This window comes from Hermetia illucens, chromosome 2 (genome assembly GCF_905115235.1).
Source record: "Hermetia illucens chromosome 2, iHerIll2.2.curated.20191125, whole genome shotgun sequence".
NCBI classification, from domain to species: Eukaryota; Metazoa; Arthropoda; class Insecta; order Diptera; family Stratiomyidae; genus Hermetia; species Hermetia illucens.
The window spans coordinates 147,881,202-147,906,627 of NC_051850.1; the positions used below are offsets into that span (position 1 = coordinate 147,881,202).

Below are 25,426 nucleotides of genomic sequence, written 5' to 3' on the forward strand. Positions count from 1 at the left end.
GAAAAAATGTTTTACATCCGCCGTTGGGCCGCTTTTTCGGAAGCACTCTAACCTTCAAAGCAGCTTATGGTACCACTAACTACATTCCACACTTCTCGGGATTTGAGCATTTGCGAAATGATCGTCTCCACTTGTAAGGGTCTCGTCAAGCGAAGTTGAAGTTGTTCCCTCTCATTTGCAAATCTCGGACACACGAAGAGCATGTGCTCCAGATTCTCGTATCCATTTGGACATTCGATACAGAAGGGAGAATCGTAATATCCAAAAACTACGATATCCACCATGTTCAGTTAGAAACTGGGCCAAATGATAGTAGACACCTCCATGGCTACGCTAGAATTTGCGTGCTGGATATTTGGAATGAGCCTATACGTCCACCTTCCCTTGTGAAAATTATCCCAACGTTCCTGCCACACCTTGATTGTGCGCGCTCTCTCTTCTTGTCGTCGATCTTGGGGATTATTTTCACTGCGTGCTTTCCAGTTGCATAATCTTCGCAATGGGCACCATTTGCGCGACTAGGAAAGCTGCTTCGTCTGACGTTGTTCGCATTGCGCTAGCAACTCTTAACGCGCTCAGACAATACGCTGAAGATAATTTTCTCTTATATGCCTGAATATTAAGGGTGTTTGTCCAAACTGGTGCTGCGTACAGCAAAATATATGAACACACTCTGGCTAGCAACAGCCTCCTCGGTGGGTTGGCTCCTCCAATATTAGACATCATGCCAGTTAACGCAACTACAGTCTTCCCTGATTTCTTGCTGGCGTAACGCAATTGTTCCTCGAAGGTCAATAGATGATCCAGCGATGCGACTGCTAACCAGAACAGCCTCATTTTTGTGTTCCACTAACTTTAATCCATGTGATACCAACCAATTCTTGTCCGATGTCTCACATGCCCAGAGAGCATCCTCCAGGTGTTTGTCGTAGTACAATTACAATGTTGTCTGCATAGTCCATAAGGGTAGCTTATTGCGGGAGTTTGATGCGCAGCACATGGTCATACATCATGTTGCAGAGCAGTGGGTCCAACGCCGAAACTCGAGACTGTCCGCCGGTTACCAAAAATCCAACTGGGCCAACGTCGATGTCATAAACGAGCTTGGGCACATTCAACAGGCTTAAAAATCTGATTATATGCTGCCATTGCACTGAGTTGAAAGCACTCCTCACGTAGAGGGTGTTGAAGGCACAATATTTTTCGGTGCCGCCATGACACATTATACTTGCAATTGCTTCTTTTACCAGATTAATCCCTGCGTTGATAGCATCTACCGTTGATCGGTCAGCACCAAAACGTATTGTTGTTTGGATATGTCTCCTGCTTCCTCTAAAATTGGGAGCAACCTATTGCATATAGTGCGCTCCAGCCACTTTCCCATACAGTCTAACAAACAAATGGGACGATACGATGGTGACTCACGCTCCGTCTGTCTGCCTGTCACACGCACTTTTCTCGGAAACGGTTGTACCGATTGACGCCAAATTTTGGTGATGAGACATCGTTCTATGTGGAACTTACATATGTACATGCAAAAGGGGGTGTAAAATTGTTTTTCACCAAATATAGTCATGTGGGGTATCAAATGAAAAGTTCCGATTGGTACTCCATAGTCCTCTGAAGTTTGTTGTAAATTGCGCTATTATCAACAAAATTATACTAAGTCAAAGTTTCCGCTTCAATGTAAATTCTAAGACTTTGAATGTCTGTATCACGTTAAGTAAGTATTCTGATATAATATATGCATATACATTACGTGGAATGAAACGGAACAAATGGCTACTCAAATATTTTTAATTAAACATTCACAAAACCTTTCACAGCTGAAGCACCGAGCTTCCGGTTTCCCTACTTGTTTTTTTGTTGTTTTATTTTTAATATTAGCTCTTGTAATTACTCCCAATACATTCCCGCGGTATCCCCCATATTTGGTTTTCAGATTCCGGTGCGGCTCCATGAATTGGCTTAATGAACTGTGGAGTTTTGTGACCCGTGAGGGACTTTTACGAAAAACTTTTGCTTCAAATGAAATCTGTATCTGCATGTACGTAGATTCATTCGGATTTCGTTTCACGGATACTCCAAGGTCGTTAATTAATAAAATCTGTCTTTTGGATAACGCCTGCCAGATGTAGTTTGTAAAATAGGTGCCAAGACACCGAAAGTCAAATGTACAGTTAGAACTAAAGATTTTATGTAAACATATACTTTGGGCGAAATCACATCACAAAGAAATGTCGTAAAGAAGACGGGAATTACAACGTTTTTATATGATAATTGCTCCTTGGATATTTTCTCTTTTAAGTGATTTTGATAATTGGTAATCTTTAATAACAGCAGTAATTAATTAGCTACATACTTTCAGAAAATACAATTCTACAAAATGAGATTCTTTCCCTGTTTTCCTCTTTTGTGGGGCATGGAGTACCGACATAATCTCTTGTTTTTGAAGGTTTTGTATAAAACACCTAATTAAAGTCTGTCTGTCCGTCCATCTGTCTGTATGTCTATCTGACACACATTTTATCTGAAAAACAGTTACCCTTATTGATACGAAATTTTGTAGAAATCCCATTGTATACAGTGAGTAACATAGGTCCACATTGAGTTTAAGGGGTCTCATATGTGCAAAAGGGGGAGTAAAATTTTTTTTCAGTAATGTGGTCATGGGGTATCAAATGAAAGGTCTCGATTAGTACGTTCCGAAATCGATATTATTTTTAACATTGGTTGCAAAGGTAAGAGTGCGGAGATCCTAAATGGTCCAGTTGCTTCAAGGGCCCGTCCTCAGAAACTATCTGAAAAGAAATATGGTGATCCATGCACATGATATCTAGGCCTCAAAATACTCTCCATACCGATACCTATTTAAGTACAGTTACTAATAGTATATTACAATACTTATTATAAGTATATGTTGTAGAAATTGTGTCTCATCTTTTGTAATAATATAGCTTTACTATAGAGCATAATACTATCTACTTGGTGGAAATTGTACTATTACTAACAGAGTTATAATAGGTCAAAGTTGTCACTATTGTACGAATTTCTAGCATTCCATCTTCTTTGAATGTCAGTATCATACTAAACTGAACGGTTTGAGAAACTGAATGCATAAACATTATGAGCTAGTTAGAAATGGGACAAATTCCGATAATTCGCATTTCCGGCTAATTCGTACAAATCTGGCGGTAATTTTTTACACTCCGGATAATTGGTAATCAAGATATTTCGTATTAAATCGTCCGTCCCTTGGCCATACGAATTATCGGGACACTTCTGTATAAGCACGACATAAACCTTACATACCTGAAGCGTTTAGCTTCCGGTTTCCCGATTTGTTTCTACTGTATTCCATTTTTTAATGGGAATACACTTCAATTATATTACCACTAGCCTTAATATTAAAAGAAGGTTAGAAACCTACAGCTGGGAAAATTATTGATTTGTTTAATTTCTTTTTTATTTTATGGTTTATTTTCAACTACTCTCCCTCGATTCGGGACAGGTTTCATGAAAAAAAACCGGACTCATGACGATTCCTATTTTCATATGATATGTTGTGGGTTCTACTCCATCTAACACATCTCAGCCTACTAAATTTCAAATTCCTACGAATCCAGCTGGAAGTTAAGAGAAACAAAGCAGGTCCTTGATATTAAAGGCAAATTTATCATGAACTCAAGTTGCCAGGTCGGCTCGCTACGCGCTTATTAAGGTTTTGTCTAAAATAAAACCTTCTTAAAATCGGTTTACTGTCTGTCTGTCTGTCACATGAATTTTTCTCGGAAACGGTTGTAGCGATTGACACTAAATTTGGTCAAAGGTGGGAACTGTGAACGCACACGCATACAGTGTGTTATATCCTTTTAACTCGATTTTAAAGGGTGTAATTTTTTTATCACCAAATATAGTCATTTGGGGTATCAAATGAAAAGTCTTGGTTAGTACGCTCCAAAGCCAGTCTTAGTTTTGACATTTGTTGAAAAGGTGGGGAGTGCGAGGAATTGAAAGTGATCATTTTTTTTAACAAACCCATTCTCAGAAACTACTCAACCGAAAAATCTGAAAAAAAAATCAGAGGGCTGTCTCTATATGGTGCCTAGGCTCCTAAATACCCTAAATACCGATACCTGGTCAAATAAATTTAATTATAGTACATTACTATCTAACTTCTCCGTCGAGCGGAGAAGCGACTTCACAGACGGAAAAAGGAAGCCTGGGAGAACCAACAAGTCTGTGAACTATAAAAGTACAGGGAGCAACAGCACCAGGCGCGGAAGTTTTACCAACAAGTCAGCAGGATGAAACCTTATACACTTCGATGCTCATCCTGCCGAGACAAAGAGGGAAATCTGATTTCCGACAGAATGGGCATATCAGAGCGATGGGTTGAGTACTTTGATGAGCTACTGAACAACCAAAACATCGGTGAGTTGGAGGTCCCGCCAACTGAAGACGACGGACAAATACTGCCACCACCAAGTTTAGGAGAAACAGTCCGTGCAATTCATCGGCTAAAAAATCATAAGTCGCCAGGAGCCGATGGAATTACAGCCGAATTGGTTAAATATGGAGGCGACCAGTTACACCAAGTGGTTCATCAACTTGTGCTCAAGGTATGGGACAGCAAATCAATGCCTGACGATTGGCAACGAGGCATTATCTGGCTCATACATAAAAAGGGAGATGTCACACAGTGCAGCAATTATAGAGGTATCACGTTGCTGAGTACCATCTATAAGATATTCTCCACTATCTTGCTAGGGCGGATAGGCTCAGAACATCATTAGCCCATACCAAAGAGGCTTCACTCCAGGCAAATCAGCAACAGATCAGATTTTCTCTCTGCGGCAAGCGATGGAAAAACTGTTGGAATATGGACAACGGTTGCACCATCTGTTCATTGACTTTAAAGCCGCCTATGATAGCATAGCCAGGGTAAAACTATACACGGCCATGAGAGAATTCGGTATCCCGACGAAATTAATAAGACTGACTAGGCAGACCCTGACCAATGTGCGAGGCCAGATAAAAGCAGCAGGATCACTCTCAAGACCATTCGACATCAACAACGGTCTACGACAAGGGGATACCCTATCATGCGTCCTCTTTAACCTGGCCCTCGAGAAAGTGATCCGTGATGCTGAGGTAAATGCAAGAGGTACGATCCTCTTCAAGTCCACCCAACTACTGGCCTATGCTGACGATATCGACATCATGGGAAGAACTACCCGAGATGTACAAACTGCCTTCATCCAGATCGAGCAGGCGGCGCGAGATCTTGGGCTACACATCAATGAAGGCAAGACAAAATATATGGTGGCAACGTCAGCACCGAAGACGAATCAACCAACAACATCAAACCGCACTGGTCAAACACAAACACGAAGAAGAATAAGGATAGGAGAATACAACTTTGAGACCGTTGACAATTTCTCCTATCTAGGGTCGAAAATCACAACCGATAACAACTACGATGATGAAATCCGCACACGGTTGTTGTCAGCCAACAGAGCCTATTTCAGCTTGCAAAGACTGTTCCGCTCGAAACGTCTCACCATAGGGTCAAAGCTCTTACTGTACAAGACTATGATCTTGCCAGTCCTCATGTATTCCTCAGAAACTTGGGTTCTTAGCAAGGAGAATTGCGAACTCTTGGTGGCGTTCGAGAGAAGAATCCTCTGAAGAATTTTTAGCGCACTACATGAGGATGGACGATTCCGTAGCCTAAATAACGACGAAATCTATGAGCGACACCATGATCGTCCGGTAGTGGATAAAATCGGGCTCATTAGGTTACGGTTGCCGGGTCACTTAATTCGTATGGATGAGGATGATCCAGCCCGGAAAGTCTATAAGGGCAATATCTATGGTAGAAAAAGAAGACGAGGCAGACCCTGCCTAAGATGGAGCGATGGCGTGGGTCAGGACGCCAGACAGCTTTTAGGGATATCGAATTGGTGGACCTCGGCGCAAAACCGGGATGTCTGGAGTTCCTTATTAAGGCAGGCCTAGACCGGATACCGGTTGTTGCGCCGTTGATGATGATGATGACTATAATTTTTAGTAATTGACAGGAAAACCCCCCTTAAGTTCACCCTATAATCGCAGCGATGTAGGCTACAGCATAGAGCATGATAATGACAAATTTGGTGAAAATCCCACTATTACTAACAAAGTAACATTAGGTCAAAACTGGTGCTCCTCTACAAATTCAAGACTATGAAGGTCAATATCACTTGAAAGTGGATATTTTCACATAATATATGCATATTTTACGTGCTACATGCTAATCATCTAAATCTCTTTATAAAAGAAATACACAAAACCTTTCATACCTGATGCGTCTAGCTTCCGGTTACCCGACTTGTTTTTGATTGAGACAACTCAGATAACCGAAATTTTACCGCAAAGATACCAGAAACAATTTATCAGTGACGAGGTCAAGGACGATTCAAGGTCACAGGAACGGTTACTATTAATTTTCAAAAATACACTTTCAAGGACGAAGCATGTATCGTAAAAATAAAGCCAAATCTCAACTATCTTTGTAATTAATTCCCACAAATAAACTCGAATTTTTGACTCGAAGTTTGACCACCCCCTTAAAAAACGCAATGATATGATAAAACATTAGTTTTTGCTTTTAAACACCATACTTTCATTTTCTAAAGTAAAACGTTGTTGATAGATTTTAAGAATACAGTAAAGCACTACTATGCACAATAACAAACTTCCTTTGAATTGAAATTGAACCCACCATTCTAAGGAGAAACTTAAGTTTCACAAAGCTATACTTCTAAACTTCCTCATATGAGAACTCACCTTAAAATGTGGTGTGGGTCCTAGAAATAAATATTCCTGTAGAGAGATGAGATCAACTGTTCTGCGATAAATCGAGTGGTATAAATGGCCCAACAAATAAGATCTTATCGACAACTAAGAGCAAAAGAAGTTTGCAGTCCCTTTAAAATTCATCCTCATTTAAAGGAAGATTTTTTAGGCATTTAAATACCATTTTTATTCCAATTTTCGAATCGGCTTCTCATAAATTTACTCACATAAATAGATCAGATAAGTTGCAATTTTATTCTTTACGAGATTACCATCCATCAGATATTTAAGTCTTTAACCCAAAATTTAAATTCCACACAATAAACTTTTAATTATCTTCAAGAAAATTAACAAAAATGATGATTGGTTGTTGGAAAGAAAGCTTAAGAACCTCGGTAACCTTGTTGAGTTATTACAACCGCAAAATAGTCATACACTTTATGTAAGGACGTCACTCCGAATCTGTTATTAGTTTTAAATTACTTCGATTATATTGTTTGTTATGAACATTAAGGGAAAAATATTCCACACGAAGCGATCACTACCAGAGGCGTATTAAGCGAGCATTATGATAATTATCAACCCACAAACTTGGAACAAAAGGGTACGAATATTACGCAACATTAACTCCGCTGATAGACTTTTCTACTTTGTCGATAAACATAGATTCGTACAATTATTATTCTATATTTATTATCATTTACCTTTGAACGCTCACGTGTAAAACCACATTAGACGAACAACATAGGACCCCTATGGTTGGAGCACTTGGGCGAAACTGGTTGGAGTATCTATGAATGCAATGTTTTAATACTTCGCTAGTGGCTATCTTGGAACATGCTTCACCTGTGCTCAGTGAAATTACTGCTGACATCTAGATAGAGGTGGCTCATTCTCTTTGGAGTACCAAATAGCCGGTCGCAATATTTATGTGAAACAAGTTCGGAAGCACCCAATCTCATAATGGTACTTCGCGGTCAAGTTCGTTGCCCACACTCCATATCTATGACTTCATGGTTCATTGTTCCTTGATAGAAACAAAAACAAACGTAAAGAAATAACGTAAGATCAAATCTGTAGTTGCAAATTGGTTGGATATGAATTGGTTGTTGCTTTTGCAGAAGAAGGGGATCAAGGATTTCTGAAAGAGAAATGATTGAGACAAACATTTTGTTAGAAATATGGAGCACCAATGGAGTATAAGTGAGCTAATGTGTGTCTGGTTGAAGTTACCGGTTAGTTTGAAAGCGGAAGCTACTCGCTTCTGGTATAAACGGTTTTGTGGTGATAGATCTCATGTAGGAAACTTGGGTTCCACAATTGTTTCGCACGCATATGGCTAGAAATACAATTGTGTACTTCAATATAAGATCAGTTTCGTATTGTATTGTAGCGCGAAATTCGGGCTGGACTGTGTTTCGTTAGAGCTGAACATTATTTAAGAAACACAAAAAAGTTCATAATTAAAAGGGATACAAAAAATTCTCTGCTTTCTTTATAATTATAATCTCCGCACGTTTATCTTTTCTCGACTAACTAAAAACTAAAAACGGTTAAAAATAGTATTGAAGGACTTTGCTTACTTCAGACCGGATTCTTTTTCGAAGTGCCCTTAGAAGTCAAATTAGGCAATTTTTGCATTTTGTTTACGCAGCAAGTGTGCCACTGTTTAATAAACGCTTTAAAAGAAAAATGTTATAATCGCACCCAATTGCCCCCCATTTGAACAGTCGTTATTCCCTACAACGCTTAACCTTCATGATCGAACCAAAACCAATTTTGTTTTCAAAATTCATTTTAGTTATAGAGTTGAGGGAAGTTATAAAGTATCTAGCGGTTTACAATTAGCAAGAAGACAGTAGACCTTGAGTACGTCGAAGCATTTACTTTAATATAATACTATTTAATTTTATTTAATATAATAATGTTAATAGTTATTTTTCACTTTTGATCCATTATAACTTTATTAAAAGAAATAGGGTTTGGAACAAAGCTTTCGATATAACGCCTAATATTACGATTTTAATTGCTGCGAAATTTTCACGGATAGTTTTTCTAAACAGTTGACATCCTAAAATTGTGGCGGCAGATACCGACCCCGCGAAGTAGTTTTGATCACCAGCGGTAGGAAAGCAAATTTAGGTGATATCTATTATAGATTGATAACACATCACCATTTCCAACAGAGTGTCAATGTTAAGGAATTACACGGAAGACATGAAATAGAGCCATTACAAAATATCGGAGAATGACAAAAGAGAGATGTCTCTGATAAAGTAGCAGCAATGAAAGGATGTTGCTAAAGGATTGGATACTAATATCGCAACATGAGGTTCCATCATACTCCGTATTACCGTAAATATAGCAGTGGACCTAAAGGCTGAGAGCATGTAGTGTTCAACAATCCGCCACTTGATTCAGAGAAATTTAACATCATCCTCGAGAAAATGCTAAATCGGAGGCATGTGATGAACCCCGCTATAGCGGGGATTTAAATAAAGTTTGGAAGGCAAAAGGCACCAGAGAAGAGCGAGAAGTGGATAGCATGATCACTTAAAGCACATTCGCTTCCACGGCACAATGCTTCTATTAAATGCCAAGATTAGTGGATCTTTCTCGGGTAAATATAAACAGAAAGGGGGATAGCGTTAATTTCACACAAAATGTCTACCACAAGGAAGACAGACAGATAATCAACTAATTTAAATAAGGGTTTGTTTTACACTATTACACGGGGTGATGCTTTCCTAGCGTTTAATTGCAAAGATGATCTCGAGCAAGTTGTCCAAAAATGGAATGATCGCCTCATGCAATACGGTCTCAGATTGAATCTGAACAAAACTGAGTTTTTGAAGACCGATTCCCATGAAACAGGCACAACCACTGTCAGCGGCTGTGACCTGCCCAGAACCGAGCTATTTAAATAATGAAATTGCTTCACGCATTAACGCAAAGTGGATGAAGTGTCCATAAACTGGACACTCGGGATGGCGAGAGAGATCTGAATCGACTTGCTAGAAGCCGTAATGAATGGACAGAGGATATCGAACACTTCTGCTGCGTTAATGACAAGAACGGTACTTTGCTTACTAACCGTCGAGCCGCAACGGATAGATGGCGAGAATAGATAGATAGATTTCAACTGAAGAATTTGCTCATCCTCCACTTCCACAATCATTGCCGATATTTGGACCAGTTCCACCAGTCAGCGCAACTGAAGTCGAGGAGGAAGAGGAAGAGCTGGGTCCCAGCAGTGTGGCTCAGTGAATTCTTTAACCGGGTTATTCAGGAAGGAAGAACACCTTTTGACTGGCAGGAAAGTACCACTGTTCCAATATGGAAAAAGAAAGGTAGCCCAGCAGAATGTTCAAATTACCGTCCGATCCGGTTACTTTCCCATACCATGAAGATTTTTGAATGCGTTCTTGACAACCGTATTCGCGAAATCGTTGAAATAATCGTGAATCAAGCCGGATTTGTCAAGAACTGGGGAACTACTGACGCAATACACGCTGCGCGGTTACTCATGGAGAAACATCGTGAGAAGCGTCGCCCTCTTTACATTGCCTTTCTGGATCTAAAGAAAGCGTTTAACCGTGTACCACACGAACTCATCTGGTATGCTTTACGACAACACTTCGTGCCAGAAGAACTCGTGTGCTGGGTTCAATTGCTCTACCACGATCCGAAAAGTACAGTTCGAAGTATGGCGGGTGTATCAAAACCGCTTCGTGTCTCTGTTGGTGTTCATCAAGGAAGCGCCCTCTCACCACTCCTCTTTGTTCTTGTTATGAACACCGTCACATGGGATATCCAACGTCCAGCGCCCTACACACTGCTTTATGCAGATGATGTTTTCCTAGCATCTGATAGCAAAAATGATCTCGAGCAACTTTTTCAAAAATGGAATGATCGCCTCATGCAACACGGTCTCAGATTGAATTTAAACAAAATTGAATTTTTGACAGCCGGTCCCCATGAAACAGGCACAATCACTGTCAGCAGCAGTGATCTGCCCAGAACTGAGCAATTTAAATACCTCGGGTCAACGCTATCAGCCAATGGAGAACTGCGTTCTGAAATTGATTCACGCATTAACGCAACCTGGATGAAGTGACGTTCCACAACTGGTGTTCTTTGTGATCGACGTATCAACAAACGTCTCAAATCTAAAATTTACCGCAATGTCGTCCGTCCAGCCGCTCTCTATGGTTCTGAGTGTTGGTCGACTATAAAAGATAATGAACGGCGTCTTGCGGTAATGGAGACGAAGATGCTACATTGGACTAGTGGCATCACACGTTTAGATCACATCCGAAATGAGGATATACGCGATCGTTATGGGGTTGCACCGATCGTGGAAAAGTTGTGAGAGAGACATCTTCGATGGTATGGTCACGCAATTCGTGGAAACGAGAAATCACTCGCCAAGATTGGTCTGAACATCGAAGTCGATGGTAAACGACCAAAAGGCAGACCTAAACAACGATGGCTTGATACGCTGGATAGGGATTTGAAAGCCTCGAGATTGCACCCAGATCAGGCATTCGATAGAACCAAATGGCGAAGCCGATCACGACGAGCCGACCCCCCTTGTGAACGGGAATAAGGCTGAGGAAAAAGAAGAAGATCCAGGAAGGGATATTCTACTCAATTTTTTCTCTTTATTAAGAACGTTTTTAATGGTTTTTAATAGATAAGTAGTTAAAATCATAGACTTTTTTAAAATATTTTAATAACGTTTCCATGGCTGCAAAAACAAACTTTTTTAGAGAGCATATTTTTTCCCGATTAGATACCATACATATCATGACTTGTCTTAATTTCATACATATATATGAATGTAAAACTAGCTGATTCCAACTCAAGTAACCACCACGAATGGAACCAGAATTTAATAGACGTAAATGAAATAGACTTCAATTTTTAAGAAAAAATAAGCTACTCAAACCTTTAGGTCCCAAGGTAATATTCCGACGATACCGCTTCTATCTATATGATCTTTGAGCAGCACGAACACAAGTGGCAGCCGAGTGTTAGTTATCCCCTTTTTAAGGTGTAAAACAAAACCTTATTAAAATCGTTGTCGTCTCTCTGTCTGTCTGCCACACCTATCTGTTGATACGAAATTTGGTAGAAAGGTGGAACATGTAAATCCTATCGCACGCAGTGAGTAACGTAAATTTGAGCATAAGGGGGGGTCCCCATACATGCAATAGGGAAGTGCAAAATTTCATTTCACTGAGTATAGTCTTATTGGGTGAAATGAAAGGTCTCAATCAGTACTTTCGGAAACTAATATTAATTTTGACATTTGTTTCAATAGCGGGGAGTGTGGGGATCCAAAAGGGGCCAGTTACTTTAAGGACCCGTTCTCAGAAACTACCCAACCCAAATATCTGAAAAAATATGATGGTATCTAGGCCTCAAAATATTCTTGATGCCGATACCTGTTTAAATAAAGTCAATAATAGTATATTACCATATTCATTGTAAGTATATTTTTTTAAAAATTAACTGGGAACCCCCTTTAAATTTATCCTAGAATCATTAAGTTTTGCAGTAGTATATAGCACTATGAATAACAAAGTTATAATAGGTCAAAGTTGTCACTTTTCTGCAAATTTATTGCATTTTAAGACATTGAATATCACAATGTGACAAACTAAATGCATAAGCATTACGAGCTAGGTACAAGTAGAGTGAATTCTGCTTATATAAGCAATACACAAGACCTTTCATACCTGAAGCGTTGAGCTTCTAGTTTTCCGATTTTTTATTAATTTACAAACACATCATGCCAGCAAATTATATTCCAAGAGGAAATATATCCTTTGTTTTTGAGAAAAATGATCTGCAGTTACTTCACGGCTGCCACATAACGTCCTCTACAAGTACTCTCAGAGAAGAGGTGGAATAGCATCTGACGAGTTGGTAGGTATTTAAAATTCACGTTTTGTTCAAGGCAATAAATTTGAGAAAAAATCAAAAGTTGTTCTAAATAGAATTTTTAGTTTTCTGCCACCGCAAAATTATATTTTTCTAAATCACAGACTTATACAAATACATCTATATATGGCTTTGGGCGTTTTCTATTTACAAATATAAAACAATGACTTGGTCTCCTCTACTATCCTCTCGCCGGACAGCATGTGCTTCTTAAGTTTATTCCCGATAGCAAAGTAACCGTGGAAAGGCTATAATTTTGCGTAAATGTTGGTCATTTTTGGAGGGTTACATGTATTTCTCATGAATTATTTACGCGGGCAAAATACCGTTTGACCGATCCAGATTGACCGTTCGAGATACGTATGTAAAAAAGGCCTAACGGCCACCCCACCCACAGCCGAAAAATTTTTATAACTCCAACTTCCGCGGTTCTTGTCGTTATACACGGTCTACATTACAGAGGTGACTAAAAGAACGGGAAATGCGAAGCAATTACAAAATATCGTCGTCCTTAGGGTTCCAACCCGAAAAGGATAGAGCCACATTTCATCTTGACATGCAATTTTTTCTGCTTCTCACGATTTGTTCGCTCCTTTTCACTATGTCGTTGAATTTATTTTTTTCGCTAAAAACGCTTGAAAGGGTTACATATTCCTTGCACGAAGGACTACGGTGGATGGAGGGGGAGTTTGTACGTACAAACCTCATGACTTTGGACCTGATAAAGTTGTTATTGGGTGCGAACTTGAGCCGTGGGGCTGCTCCCGTTGTTTGCAGGTGGACTTTCTGTTGCTATTTTCCGTTCCAGTGACCTCCAGCAAGGAAGCAATTGATTTTATGGATGTGTCCAGTGCCCACTTGTTCGACACTATGCGTGCCATTGAGACATCGGGACACAGTTCGTCTGGACGTATGTGTACATTTCATGGAATCTCTACAAACTGTTAAGATGATGTCATGCGGTTTTATGGCTGCATTACCTAAGTAGGATTTTTATAATGAGTTATTAAGATTTATGAAAATTATACGTTGGGGAAGTGATAGACGGTCTAGGCGAGAAGCATTAAATAGATTTATGGAGAATCAGATAAGGAATATGAGCGTAGCATAAGATTTGAAAGTTTGATTTACATTAAAGAACCTTGGTTACCACGAAAATTCATATTCCGTAGAAACTGGGCTTTTCGCAATCAAACTTCATACAATGAAATTACTACCCCACACTTTGTAAGTTTTCTTCAAACATTTCAATTTTCAATTCCGAATCTTAATTCGAATTCTTTTCTAATTATATAGTTTCTGTGTTCCTTGGTAGGTATGGGACAGCGAATCAATGCCTGACGATTAGCAACGAGGCATTATCTGTCTCATACATAAAAAGGGAGATATCACACAGTGCAGCAATTATAGAGGTATCACGTTGCTGAGTATCATCTATAAGATATTCTCCGCTATCTTGCTAGGCCGGATAGCCCCATACGCCCAGAACATCATTGGCCCATGCCAAAGAGGCTTCACTCCACGCAAATCAGCAACAGATCAGATTTTCTCTCTGCGGCAAGCGATGAAAAAACTGCTGGAATAGGGACACCAGTTGCACCATCTATTCATCGACTTTAAAGCCGCCTATGATAGCATAGCCAGGGTAAAACTGTACACGGCCATGAGAGAATTCGGTATCCCGACGAAATTAATAAGACTGACTAGGCTGACCCTGACCAATGTACGAGACCAGATAGAAGCAGCAGGATCACTCTCAAGACCATTCGACATCAACAAGGGGATGCCTTATCATGCGTCCTCTTTAACCTGGCCCTTGAGAAAGTGATCCGTGGTGCTGAGGTAAATGCAAGAGGTACGATCCTCTTTAAGTCCACCCAACTACTGGTCTATGCTGACGATATCGACATCATGGGAAGAACCACCCGAGACGTACAAACTGCCTTGATCCAGATCGACCAGGCGGCGCGAGATCTTAGGCTGCACATCAATGAAGGCAAGACAAAATATATGGTGGCAACGTCAGCACCGAAAACGAACCAGCCAACAACTTCAAATCGCACTGGTCAAACGGGAAGAATAAAGATAGGAGAATACAACTTTGAGACCGTTGACAATTTCTCCTATCTAGGGTCGAAAATCACAACCGATAACACCTATGATGATGAAATCCGCGCACGGTTGTTGGCCACCAACAGAGCCTATTTCAACTTTCAAAAACTATTCCGCTCGAAACGTCTCACCATAGGGTCAAAGCTCTTACTGTACAAGACTATGAACTTGTCAGTCCTCATGTATTCCTCAGAAACTTGGGTTCTTAGCAAGGAGAATTGCGAACTCTTGGTGGCGTTCGAGAGAAGAATCCTCCGAAGAATTTTTAGCGCACTACATGAGGATGGACGATTCCGTAGCCTAAATAACGACGAAATCTATGAGCGATACCATGATGATCCGGTAGTGGATAAAATCCGGGTCAATAGGTTACGGTGGGCGGGTCACTTAATTCGTATGGATGAGGATGATCCAGCCCGGAAAGTCTATAAGGGCAATATTTATGATAGAAAAAGAAGACGAGGCAGACCCTGCCTAAGATGGAACGATGGCATAGGCCAGGATGTCAAACAGCTTTTAGGGATATCAAATTGGTGGACCCCGGCGCAAAACCGGGATGTCTGGAGTTCCTTTTTAAGGCAGGCCTAGACCGGATACCGGTTGTTGCGCCGTTGATGATGATGATGTGTTCCTTGCGCTCCTCAATTCAATGCGCGTTTGCGTGGGTAGAGTAGGTGTTGACTCAGGATCCCCTTCGCTCGCGCTATTTCCAGAGCAAACCTGAGACAACATATCGTGAGTTGCGTCTACCTTGAAAAAAAACCGCGTTCCCTTTGATATTAGAATTATTCTGCGCTTCTTTTCTTCCTTAGTTCATTAACTATGTCTCATCTCCAACTTTCCTAGCTCCTGGAAAAATCATTATGTTGACGTCATCAGCAGATGCTACTACTTATGAGAACTGAATCAGCATCATGCCCGAATGATCTTTTCTATGGCCAATAACATGGAAGCAAGCCCAGTCCGCTCCTATTAGCTTTTAATATTACAAAGTAGCTGTTCATTTTATAAATGGGGGTTTTTCATACTAAACTGGATCATTAGGGAAAATTTTTGTAAAATGTACAACAGCAAGCTGTGTACGGATACGTGGTACATATCACCCATCTGCGTCATCATTCCTAGTAAACTTTAACTCTCCCGAGGATTTTCCATGTACTTTTCTTATACCCTCCCGACTCGCCTATAAGGAATTAACGCCTTATTGTTAAGATATTAGATTTTTGTCTGAGATTTGTATTCCACCCTATAATTAATAGATAAAGAGAACTTTACCCAAACTACAATTTTTTATTTCGGGAGCAACATGTCCTCTTCTTCACCACGAAAGCTACTAAAAAGTATTGCGGTTACAAGATTCTTATAGAATATATACTTTCACACCAATTACCTAATTACCTTTAAACTAATTACCTGCTAATTACCTCGGCGAGTTTTATTACTTTCCAGGGATAGTTATCTGAATCCGTGTTTAATAATCGCGTCGCGTCTTCCCTCAACATTTCTAAACTTTCCGAGTAGTCCAAGGTCATCGTTCGCTTTGCATCACACAAGGGCTCAAGATTTCCCCGTTGAATGGTCTGACCTTCTTCGACTATGTGCGCTGCAACCGTTGACCTTATGCACCACCTTTGTTTCCAGACACTACTTACCGCTTCGCTACTATGTTCGTTGAATCTAGTCGTTATCAGGAGTTTAGTCTGTCTTATATACACCTTGTTACAATCGCTGCACGTTATTTGGTCGATGCCACTTTTTCCTCCACTGCTAAAGGATTCTTGACGCTTCGCAGTAAATTCCGCAAGGTGGACGATCGACTTGAACTTCCAATTCACATCCAGTTGACACTGTTTTATCCAATTCCTGATGTTGTTGAATAGGTAGGAATACGGGATAGTTACCCGGCTCGTGGTAACTCAAGCTTCCCGCTGGAGTTGATGATATTCAGGTCTAGAAAAGGTAGAGCACCATCCTTTTCTACATCTAGTGTAAACTCGAGTTTATGATGAATCTTGTTTATCGAAGAGATAACCTTGTCATCATCCATTCCAATAAACGCAAATACATAAACCATTCCGTTAGTAACGTCGAGGGAGGGTTGGCCATTGCTACTCCCGAAGTGGGTTTGTTGAACTTATCCCTAAACGTAAAACAATTTTCATTCATGCAGAGCCTGGCAAGGCTAATTACGTAATTGTCAACATGCCCCACGTTACTATTATTTACCTGCGGACCCGATTAGTTTTTTAGGTCGGGCAATTTTTTATTTAGAGCGCGGCCTCTTTTTATAATTTCACACTCAAAAGCCCGATGTAGTTTCGCGGTTGGTTGCTCGATTAGCAGACCCGATTCTGTGGCTTCTTTTGGCACCTTCAGATGCCTGTAACGCGATACTATTCTGTTTAGCTTACAAAGAATCAAGAGTCACGGTAACGTGTTTCATCTCTTACTTCAGAATTAATTTGCTAATGAGGCGACCCGATTTTAACTTAATGCGGAATTCTCGTCGAACTGGGCCCGAAGATCACTAACAAGAGTACGTTCTGCGAAGTGGTCAAGAGCCGTTTGGCACAACGTTTGCACGCCAACGAGGAGGCATGCGCCATAAAAGCACAGCATAGATCAGCAAAAAGGAGACTCCGCAGCGCTATAAATAAAAGCAAAGCTCGCGGCTGGCAGAACTTTGTCAACGAGCTCCCGTCTGCATACTGACCGCTGCGTATGCTTGACACGGCCGGGAAAGGGCTCGAGAAGCTCATCAGGAATAGACTCCCTGAAGCGATCCGCGCTGCCGGGGACTTATCCCCAAGGCAGTTCGGGTTCAGAACAGGGAGATCCACAATGGATGCTATTATGGAGGTGGTAGATGCGGTTCATCGAGCCGAGGCACCTAGCCGCCGATCTCGACAGATAATGCTGTCAGAAATGCCTTCAATTCCGTAAGATGGACAGATTTGAAGGCACATTACAAAACTCATTTCAGAGCTATCTCTTGCGGATATTGAGGGATTATCTGAAAGATTTCTCCCTGCTCTATGAGACCCTAGAGGGCCAAAGGAGAATGGATATCACGTCGGGAGTAGCACAGGAATCCATCCTAGGGCCGGACCTTTGGAACAAACAGTAGCGGAACCTGGGCTTCTTTCACAAGAAGTTCGCCCAGAAAGACCCTCCAATGGTTGTGGCATTTATTTAAAGAAATCAGACCACTCTGCCCCAATCCAGAAAAGAGAGGTGCATTCAGAGATGCCTTGTAGGTATGAAAGCTGTCAAAACCTGAAAGTCGTTATTTTAGGCATTTAGGTAACTCTGACTTAATCCGATCATCATGTTTAAGTCAGAGTTACCTAAATGCCTAAAATAACGACTTTCAGGTTTTGACAGCTTTCATACCTACAAGGCATCTCTGAATGCACCTCTCTTTTCTGGATTGGGGCATGTACGACGAGGGCCCAATGAACAACTCAATTTGACAAATGTTCGCTTCACAGTAAAACATGGTTTTGGTCTTGCATGGCAGCATCGGGCGTTGGAAATCACGTGTTCATCGATGGGAACATTGACAAAAATATGTACCGCGCTAACCTAAAGGATAAAAGAATAAAAAGGATCAAATGCTGAGAAACTGAATCTGCTCTTCAACTATCGATTTTATCAAAACAATGACCATAAACGTAAGTTAGGGGTAATGCAGACTTGGCTGAGATGGAACTGCCCCCATGTAATGGAACCGAAACGGTGGTCGTCAGATTTAAATGCCATCGAGAATTCATTGGTATTGCATTCGTAAACACGAGGTTATCAAAACACAAAGTTTAATAAAAGCTTTGCAAAAAGAGTGGAAGAACATCAAGCGAGAAACACGAGAAAACTTGTTAATTCCATGCAAAGGCGGCTAAAGGCTATCATATCTAACAAAGGTTATCATACCAAGTATTAAAATAGTTAAACATTTCAAAACCTTTGTTATTTTATAAGTAAATTTTATATTGCATCAAACAAGCTGCTTAATTTGAAATGATTGTTTTTTTATACATTATATACAGTGAACCAATAAAAAAGTTAGATAGTTTGAAGTCAAATATCTTAAAAACCATATGAAATTTTTAAATGAGTTATGAAAGAAAAAACAATAACCCTTTATGGTTGGTTTTACCGTTCTTATTATTTTGTTAATTCTATGTTACACATAAATATTACAGAAAAACAAAAAAAGTGCTCAATTATCGTAGCCAAAAAAAAAACTTTAACACTTCAAGTTATCAGTTTATATCGCAACACGTGATGCGATTGCTGTTCAAAGGTGGTACCTTTATGTTTCTTGTTGCGTTTAGAACTTTTGGGCTCCCTGACGTATACGACAACTATTAATTCGTTGCAATTATCACACGTTAAAGGGCCGAAAATAACAATGAGCAACTGTTCCTCCGACTCAAGTGAGCTGATCAAAAACAAAAAAACCAACGTTCATCACGCATTAAAAAACTTTAGATACAGTGACTCCGTTTCTCGCAAAACAGGTGATGGTAGAACTGTGAAAATCTGGTCGGAGTAAACAAAACGACAGATTTTGCGAAACATAAGAAACAACTCCAAGACAACCGCAGTATCTTTTACAAAAAATTTTGGAACAAAGGTATAGTAACAGATCTTCCTCAAACCGTTCCCAATTTTCTTCACAGAGAGAGATTAAGGGACTATACTCCAAAGAAGAAGCTATCGCTTTCCCAAAGAAATATTGAAACAAGTCGGGAAACCGGAAGCTTGACGCTTCAGGTATAAAAGGTTTTGTGTTTTCTTATGTGAGGAACATAACGCAGTTTTCCATTGGCCGATAACATTGACTCGAGATATTTAAATCACTTAGTTCTGTCAACGGCGGTGACCTGCCCAGAACTAAGCGATTTAAATATCTCAGTTCAATGCTAGCAACCAATGGAGAACTGCGTAACGAAATTGCTTCACGCATTAACGCAATCTGAATGAAGTGGCATTCTACAACCGGTGTTCTTTGTGATCGACGTATCTTCATACTTCTGAGCGTTAGCCTAATATAAAAGACAATGAACGGCGTTTTGCGGTAATGGGGACTAACTTGTTCCATTGGACTAGTGGCGCGACACGTTTTGGTCACATCCGAAGTGAGAATATCCGCGATCGATACGGGGTTGCACAGATCGTGAAAAAACTTTTCGTTTTCGATGGTGTAGTTACGTAATTCCCGCTAACGTGAAGGCGAAACAACGGTGGCTTGATACGCTGGACTGGGATTTAAAAGCCCCGGGATTACATCCAGATCAGGCATTTGATAAAATAAAATCACGAAACCGATCACGACGAGCCGACCCCGCTTGTGAACGGCACAAAGGCTGAAGAAAAAGAAGATGTCTGGAGCGACGAGCGCATGACAGCTCCGTGTCACATAGCTGAAATTCCATTAATCTCTATTTTTTAGAAAGCTATTTAAATAAATCATTTGATGGAAAGCCCTGTATTGATAATAGTCAACCTCATACGCTTCACACTCTCAGTTTAATATTATTAGCAAATGCGAAGGATTTAACCGACACCAGATTTCAAAAAGGGCTGGGGAGAAATAGATTCTTCATGAATGAAATTTTAATATTTTATTCGAATGTCAATTATTCTCGTTAATTATGACGTCAGCATCTTATTTGTATGGCTTAGGATACTGTTAATTCACACGAAATTGATAAGTTTGAACTGCTATAACTTTGACACTAATAGTTGGATTTTCATGACACTTGGCATGCGTATGCACGATACTGTCCTCTATGTCGATGCAACTTAGTAATCCTAGGATGAACTTAAGGGAGGTTTTTTTAGTCAATTTCTAAAAGTTGATAATATACTATTAATAAATTTTTTGAGCAGATACCGGAATGGGACATCTCTCGAAGATTAGATTTCACATAAGTGTTTTACACAAAACCTTAAAAAGGGCTGCAGATAAATAGATTCTTTATAAATGCGACTTTAATATTTCACGCGAATGTCAATTATTCCGGGCAATTATGACGTCAGCATCTGATTTGCATGGCTTTGGAAGCAGTAAATTCGCGGGAAATTGCTTGAAGTTTGAAGTTAATTGCCAGATTTCAACGAAATTTAGCACGTATATACAAAATATTGTCCTCTATGCTGGTACATTTCGGAAGTCCTCAGATGAATTTAAGGGGGTTTTTCATACTATTAGTAAGTTTATTTGAGCAGATATCGGAATGGGACATATTTTGAGGCCCAGATTTCATCTAAGTGCACTTTCCTTTTTTTTTTTTTATTTTTGGAATGGGTAGTTTCCCAAAATGAGTCCTGTCTCACTTTAAGTGTGTACATTTTGACTCCTTACTCACGCACTTTGCAATTAACGCCAAAACTAATATCAGTTTCGGAAAGTGCAAATCGAGACCTTTCATTTGATACCCGATTATATCCGGTGAAAAAAAATTTTCAATCCCTCCTTTGGATGTATGGGGAGCCCCCCTTTAAACTCCACCTAAATTTATGCCACTCGCTGTATGCGTGGGATTTCATAGTTCCCATCAGTCCACCAAATTTCGTTCGGATCGGTGTGTTTGACAGACAGACCGACAGTGAATCGATTTTAATAAGGTTTTGTTTTACACTAAATTTTAAAAACGAATTGAATATGCTCAAGAGGTCGTTACTAACACAGAAGAGCTTTGGAAAACTGTTATTTGGTATGCCGAGTCTAAATTCAACACTTTCGGTTCCGATGGCGTGCAATTGGTGTGAAGAAGGGTGGTCACTGCCTTAGAAGTTTGTAATATTGAGACAACAGTTCAACACGGCGGTGGCAGCATCACCATGCGGGGTGCTATGGCATCTAAAGGACGAGGACTACTGCATAATAACCAGGAAAACGCCACTAAAATATGTAGATTAACTTAACATACCAAGCCAGTACATACCAGCTACTAGCTTAGCATCTGATATAATGTTAGATTATTACAATGATCCAAAAAACACAACTAGGGTCTTTAAGGAATGGGTCCTCTATAATGTCAACGGGTCCAGGTTAACTGTACATATTATATTATAAAAAAAACAATACATAAAGAAATGATTCTTAAGAAAAATGCACGTCCTTTTTAATGCCACGCTGGCATGCCTTTCCGATATCTTATATAGTTTTTCAGTAAATTTTGTTTGGAATTTCATTTTTAGGTTGCATCAAATAAGCTAACACTCACTGCACATATATTCTTATGTCTGGGAACACATTACTCTCCTTCTTTTTAAGGTTTTGTGTAAACACAAAACCTTATTAAAATCGGTTTACTGTCTATCCGTCTGTCTGTCTGTCCGTCACACACTTTTTTCTCGGAGACGGTTACAGCGATTGGCACCAAATTTGGTAGAAAGGTGGGAACTGTGAACGCTCACGCATATAGTGGGTTACATCCTTTTACGTCGAATTTAAGGGGGGATCCTCATACATGCAAAAGGGAGGTGTACATTTTTTTTTCATCAAATATAGTCATGTGGGATATCAAATTAAAGGTCTCGTAGTACTTTTCGAAACCGGTCTTAGTTTTGACATTTGCTGAAAAGGTAGGGAATGCCGGGGGTTGAAAGTGATCATTTTTTAACGAACCCATTCTAAGAAACTACCCAACCGAAGAATCTGAAAAAAATCAGGGGGCTGCCAATATATGGTGCCTAGGCTCCGAAATACCCTCCATACCGATACCTGTTCAAATAAAGTTAATAATAGTATATTACTGTAATTTTTAGTAATTGACAGGAAAACCCCCCTTAAGTTCACCCTAGAATCACAAAATTTTGCAGCAATGTAGGCTACAGCATAATTATGCCAAACTTGGTGAAAATTGCACTATTACTAACAAAGTTATACTAGGTCAAAACTGTCTCTTCACTGCAAATTCAAGACTACGAATGTCAATATCACTTAAAAGTGGAAATTTTCACATAATATATGCATATTTTACGTGCTACATGCTAATGGGACAAATGCACACTAAAATCTCTTTATAAAAGAAATACGCAAAACCTTTCATACCTGAAGCTTGAACACTTGAACGTAACTAAGATGCACATCGGCTCTTAACTTTTAAAACCCTTCTGCGTTACCCTGTACAATGCACCAAAAACGCGGCAAATGCATCCCGGGCAAACAATGTGTCATTGCCAATTAATGACAAGTTACTTTCCTCAACTAATCGATAACACCACACATTCGAGTAAATTGCATTACAAACCTTGTCTCCTCGTGTATCAAGTCATCTTCAAAGCAATTGTGGTTCTGGTTTCATCCTAGAGATAGGTCAAACTCCGAAAAACGGTTTTTTAACGGAAATTTTGGTATATCCAGCAAGCACTATAAAAACTGTTTTCCAAGCCCGAGAGGATCTCACTGTGAATTTCCCTTTATAGTACTTTGTAACGAAATGCCAAACGCAACATTTGAACAATCGTCGACCTCCGGATATTGGGTGAAATACGGACCGAATTCTAACTAAAACAAGGGAGTATTAATGTTGCAATTTCAATGTCAAACGCACTCAAATTACATAATCGTTGCAACCAGTGGAATGTCAGTCTGGGAAATTTTTGTGCAAAACTTAGCGACGACTCGAATTATATTCAAGGCGCGAACCTACTTTTCTCTTCAGAGTCGTCTTGGGGTTTCGGAACGTTTTAATGTTGTCTATACTATTCAATGCCAGAACCTTAAAGTTTATATTTCCACCATTTTCTGCCCGTATAAGACGAACCGGTTTAATGAGAGGGTGAAAGGGGATTTCCCTTTGTTGGTTTAGTTCCCGATAAGGTACCTAATCTCAGTTCCTATCAAAACTGTTCAATAGAATGGTCACCCTATTGTCCAAAAGCTTAACATGTCTAACAAAATCACAATTTTCCACTACCCCAATCATTTAATCCCCGATTTGACACCATTTTCCGAAACTGCAACAAATTTCACATGAATGGACATTTCTCTAATCGGAAATCACATCGAAGATGCAACTGTTAATGTTAAAGCTCTAAAGAAATGTCAAAATCGACTTTTCATTTAAATTTTAAAATGTAATATTGTAACGAATGGCATGTAAAACGATGTGCTTACTTATGGGAAACTGACGAATATTTTGCATGAAATTAGAGAAAACATGGTCGTTATGTGCAGCAAATTAGCTAAAATATTGACATATATGGTTGTCTTTCACCACTTGGTGGGGTACAGCGCGTCAACCACACCCACGCCCCATCGCTCGCGGTTATCCGAAATGCGCTTCAGCTCCCCCCCCCCAAAACTTCTTAGTGCTCTTGGGACGATCCATTCGTAGACCATGTTGGGAGAGTGGATTACGCGCATGGGCACACTAATGTGCAGACCGGGCAGGATGAAAATTGGCTAGGGGAAGAATACCCAGAAATCAAACCAAAATGTAGGAGAAAAAAGGATTTTTTTCATGGCATAGCCCGCAATGCAATTGTCACCCCTCCTTAATGTGTGATCACTGCCACTTCCGTCTTTCTATCACATCGCATACGTGTGTCAAACCTGTGCGCCGACCAAGTTGTTTGTTTGGGATAGTGTCAGACCAGCATACTCCACTTGGAGCTTTTGAGTAACAGTGGAGTTCACTTTCCATTGGGTACTCCCATATATCAACACAGAAAGAACATTAGCACCTAACTTTCTCAACTCCATCTTGGTGCTGAGATAACTGCATTTCCAGATTTTAGACAGGGCAGCGAAGGCGCGTCTAGCGCTGGTAATACGTTAGGCAAAATCTAGTTTGATGCCACCGTAGGCAAAAACCACGCTTCCTAGATATACAAATTGATCGACAGAAAGGGGCTTTGGTATGCATTGGCCTTAATATTGCCGTATATAAACAGTGCAGCGTTTCCGGGGTGCATTCCCATTTTTTTCCCTGCTATGAATCTGCAAGTGATCAGACTCTTTGTGACTTTTCGACATATGTTTTCATCAAGTGTCTTCCAGAGTTTTTAGTCTAGTATGATTCCCAAATATTTTATCTCCGTGCCATGAAGTCTAATAGCTCCCAGCATTTTCCAATGATTAAAGCAATGTCATCAGCATAACCCTGGACTTGTATTCCAGTGCTTGTTAGCTCTCCTAGCAGTTCATTGATCACCATGCTCCACATTAACGATGAGAACCAACAAAGACCAACAAAACGAAGGTTTTTAGTTTGACGGGCCAATGAGATCTTTCTACCTATCTTGATAGACAAAACATTGTAGGCGTCGGTCAATTTGTCTATTTCAGTAGCCTTGTTTCTGAAACGGTAGCACTGAGTTTGATGTCACACAAAAAATTTGTCTTCAATGTTTTGTCTAATATTTGAAACACCAACATCAAGTTGAGATTGTACATTAACACTTACCTCCACCGGGCCATTAGAGTTTTTGGCCCGACTCAATTCCGAAGGAAGAACTACGTCTGGGTACCGGTTAGATACCGGTTGGCGGTGAATGAAAGTTGAAG

General features: G+C 40.0%; 2 protein-coding genes across 5 annotated transcripts in view; both read right to left on the reverse strand.

Moving 5' to 3' along the window:
• Positions 1 to 23,471, reverse strand: part of LOC119650020 — a 43,524-nt gene extending 20,053 nt beyond the window's left edge. Inside the window, exons 1-2 of one of the 4 annotated variants that reach the window (XM_038052492.1) lie at positions 7,687 to 7,826; positions 7,545 to 7,631 (exon numbers count right to left, since the gene is read on the reverse strand). The gene's annotated coding sequence lies outside the window, so the exon portion shown is untranslated. Of the gene's footprint in view, positions 1 to 6,831; positions 6,870 to 7,067; positions 7,439 to 7,544; positions 7,632 to 7,686; positions 7,827 to 23,165 lie in introns of those variants that run through there. The other 3 variants (XM_038052493.1, XM_038052494.1, XM_038052495.1) reach the window with 3 other exon arrangements.
• Positions 466 to 837, reverse strand: LOC119648585. The gene has a single exon (XM_038050356.1). It carries the CDS (start codon positions 835 to 837, stop codon positions 466 to 468), a length of 372 nt encoding a protein of 123 aa, XP_037906284.1.
• Positions 23,472 to 25,426: the final 1,955 nt, after the last annotated feature.

What these genes read in the sequence shown, in the direction of transcription:
- LOC119648585 (XM_038050356.1), bottom strand. Translation starts at nt 837, where the DNA reads ATGAGGCTGTTCTGGTTAGCAGTCGCATCGCTGGATCATCTATTGACC.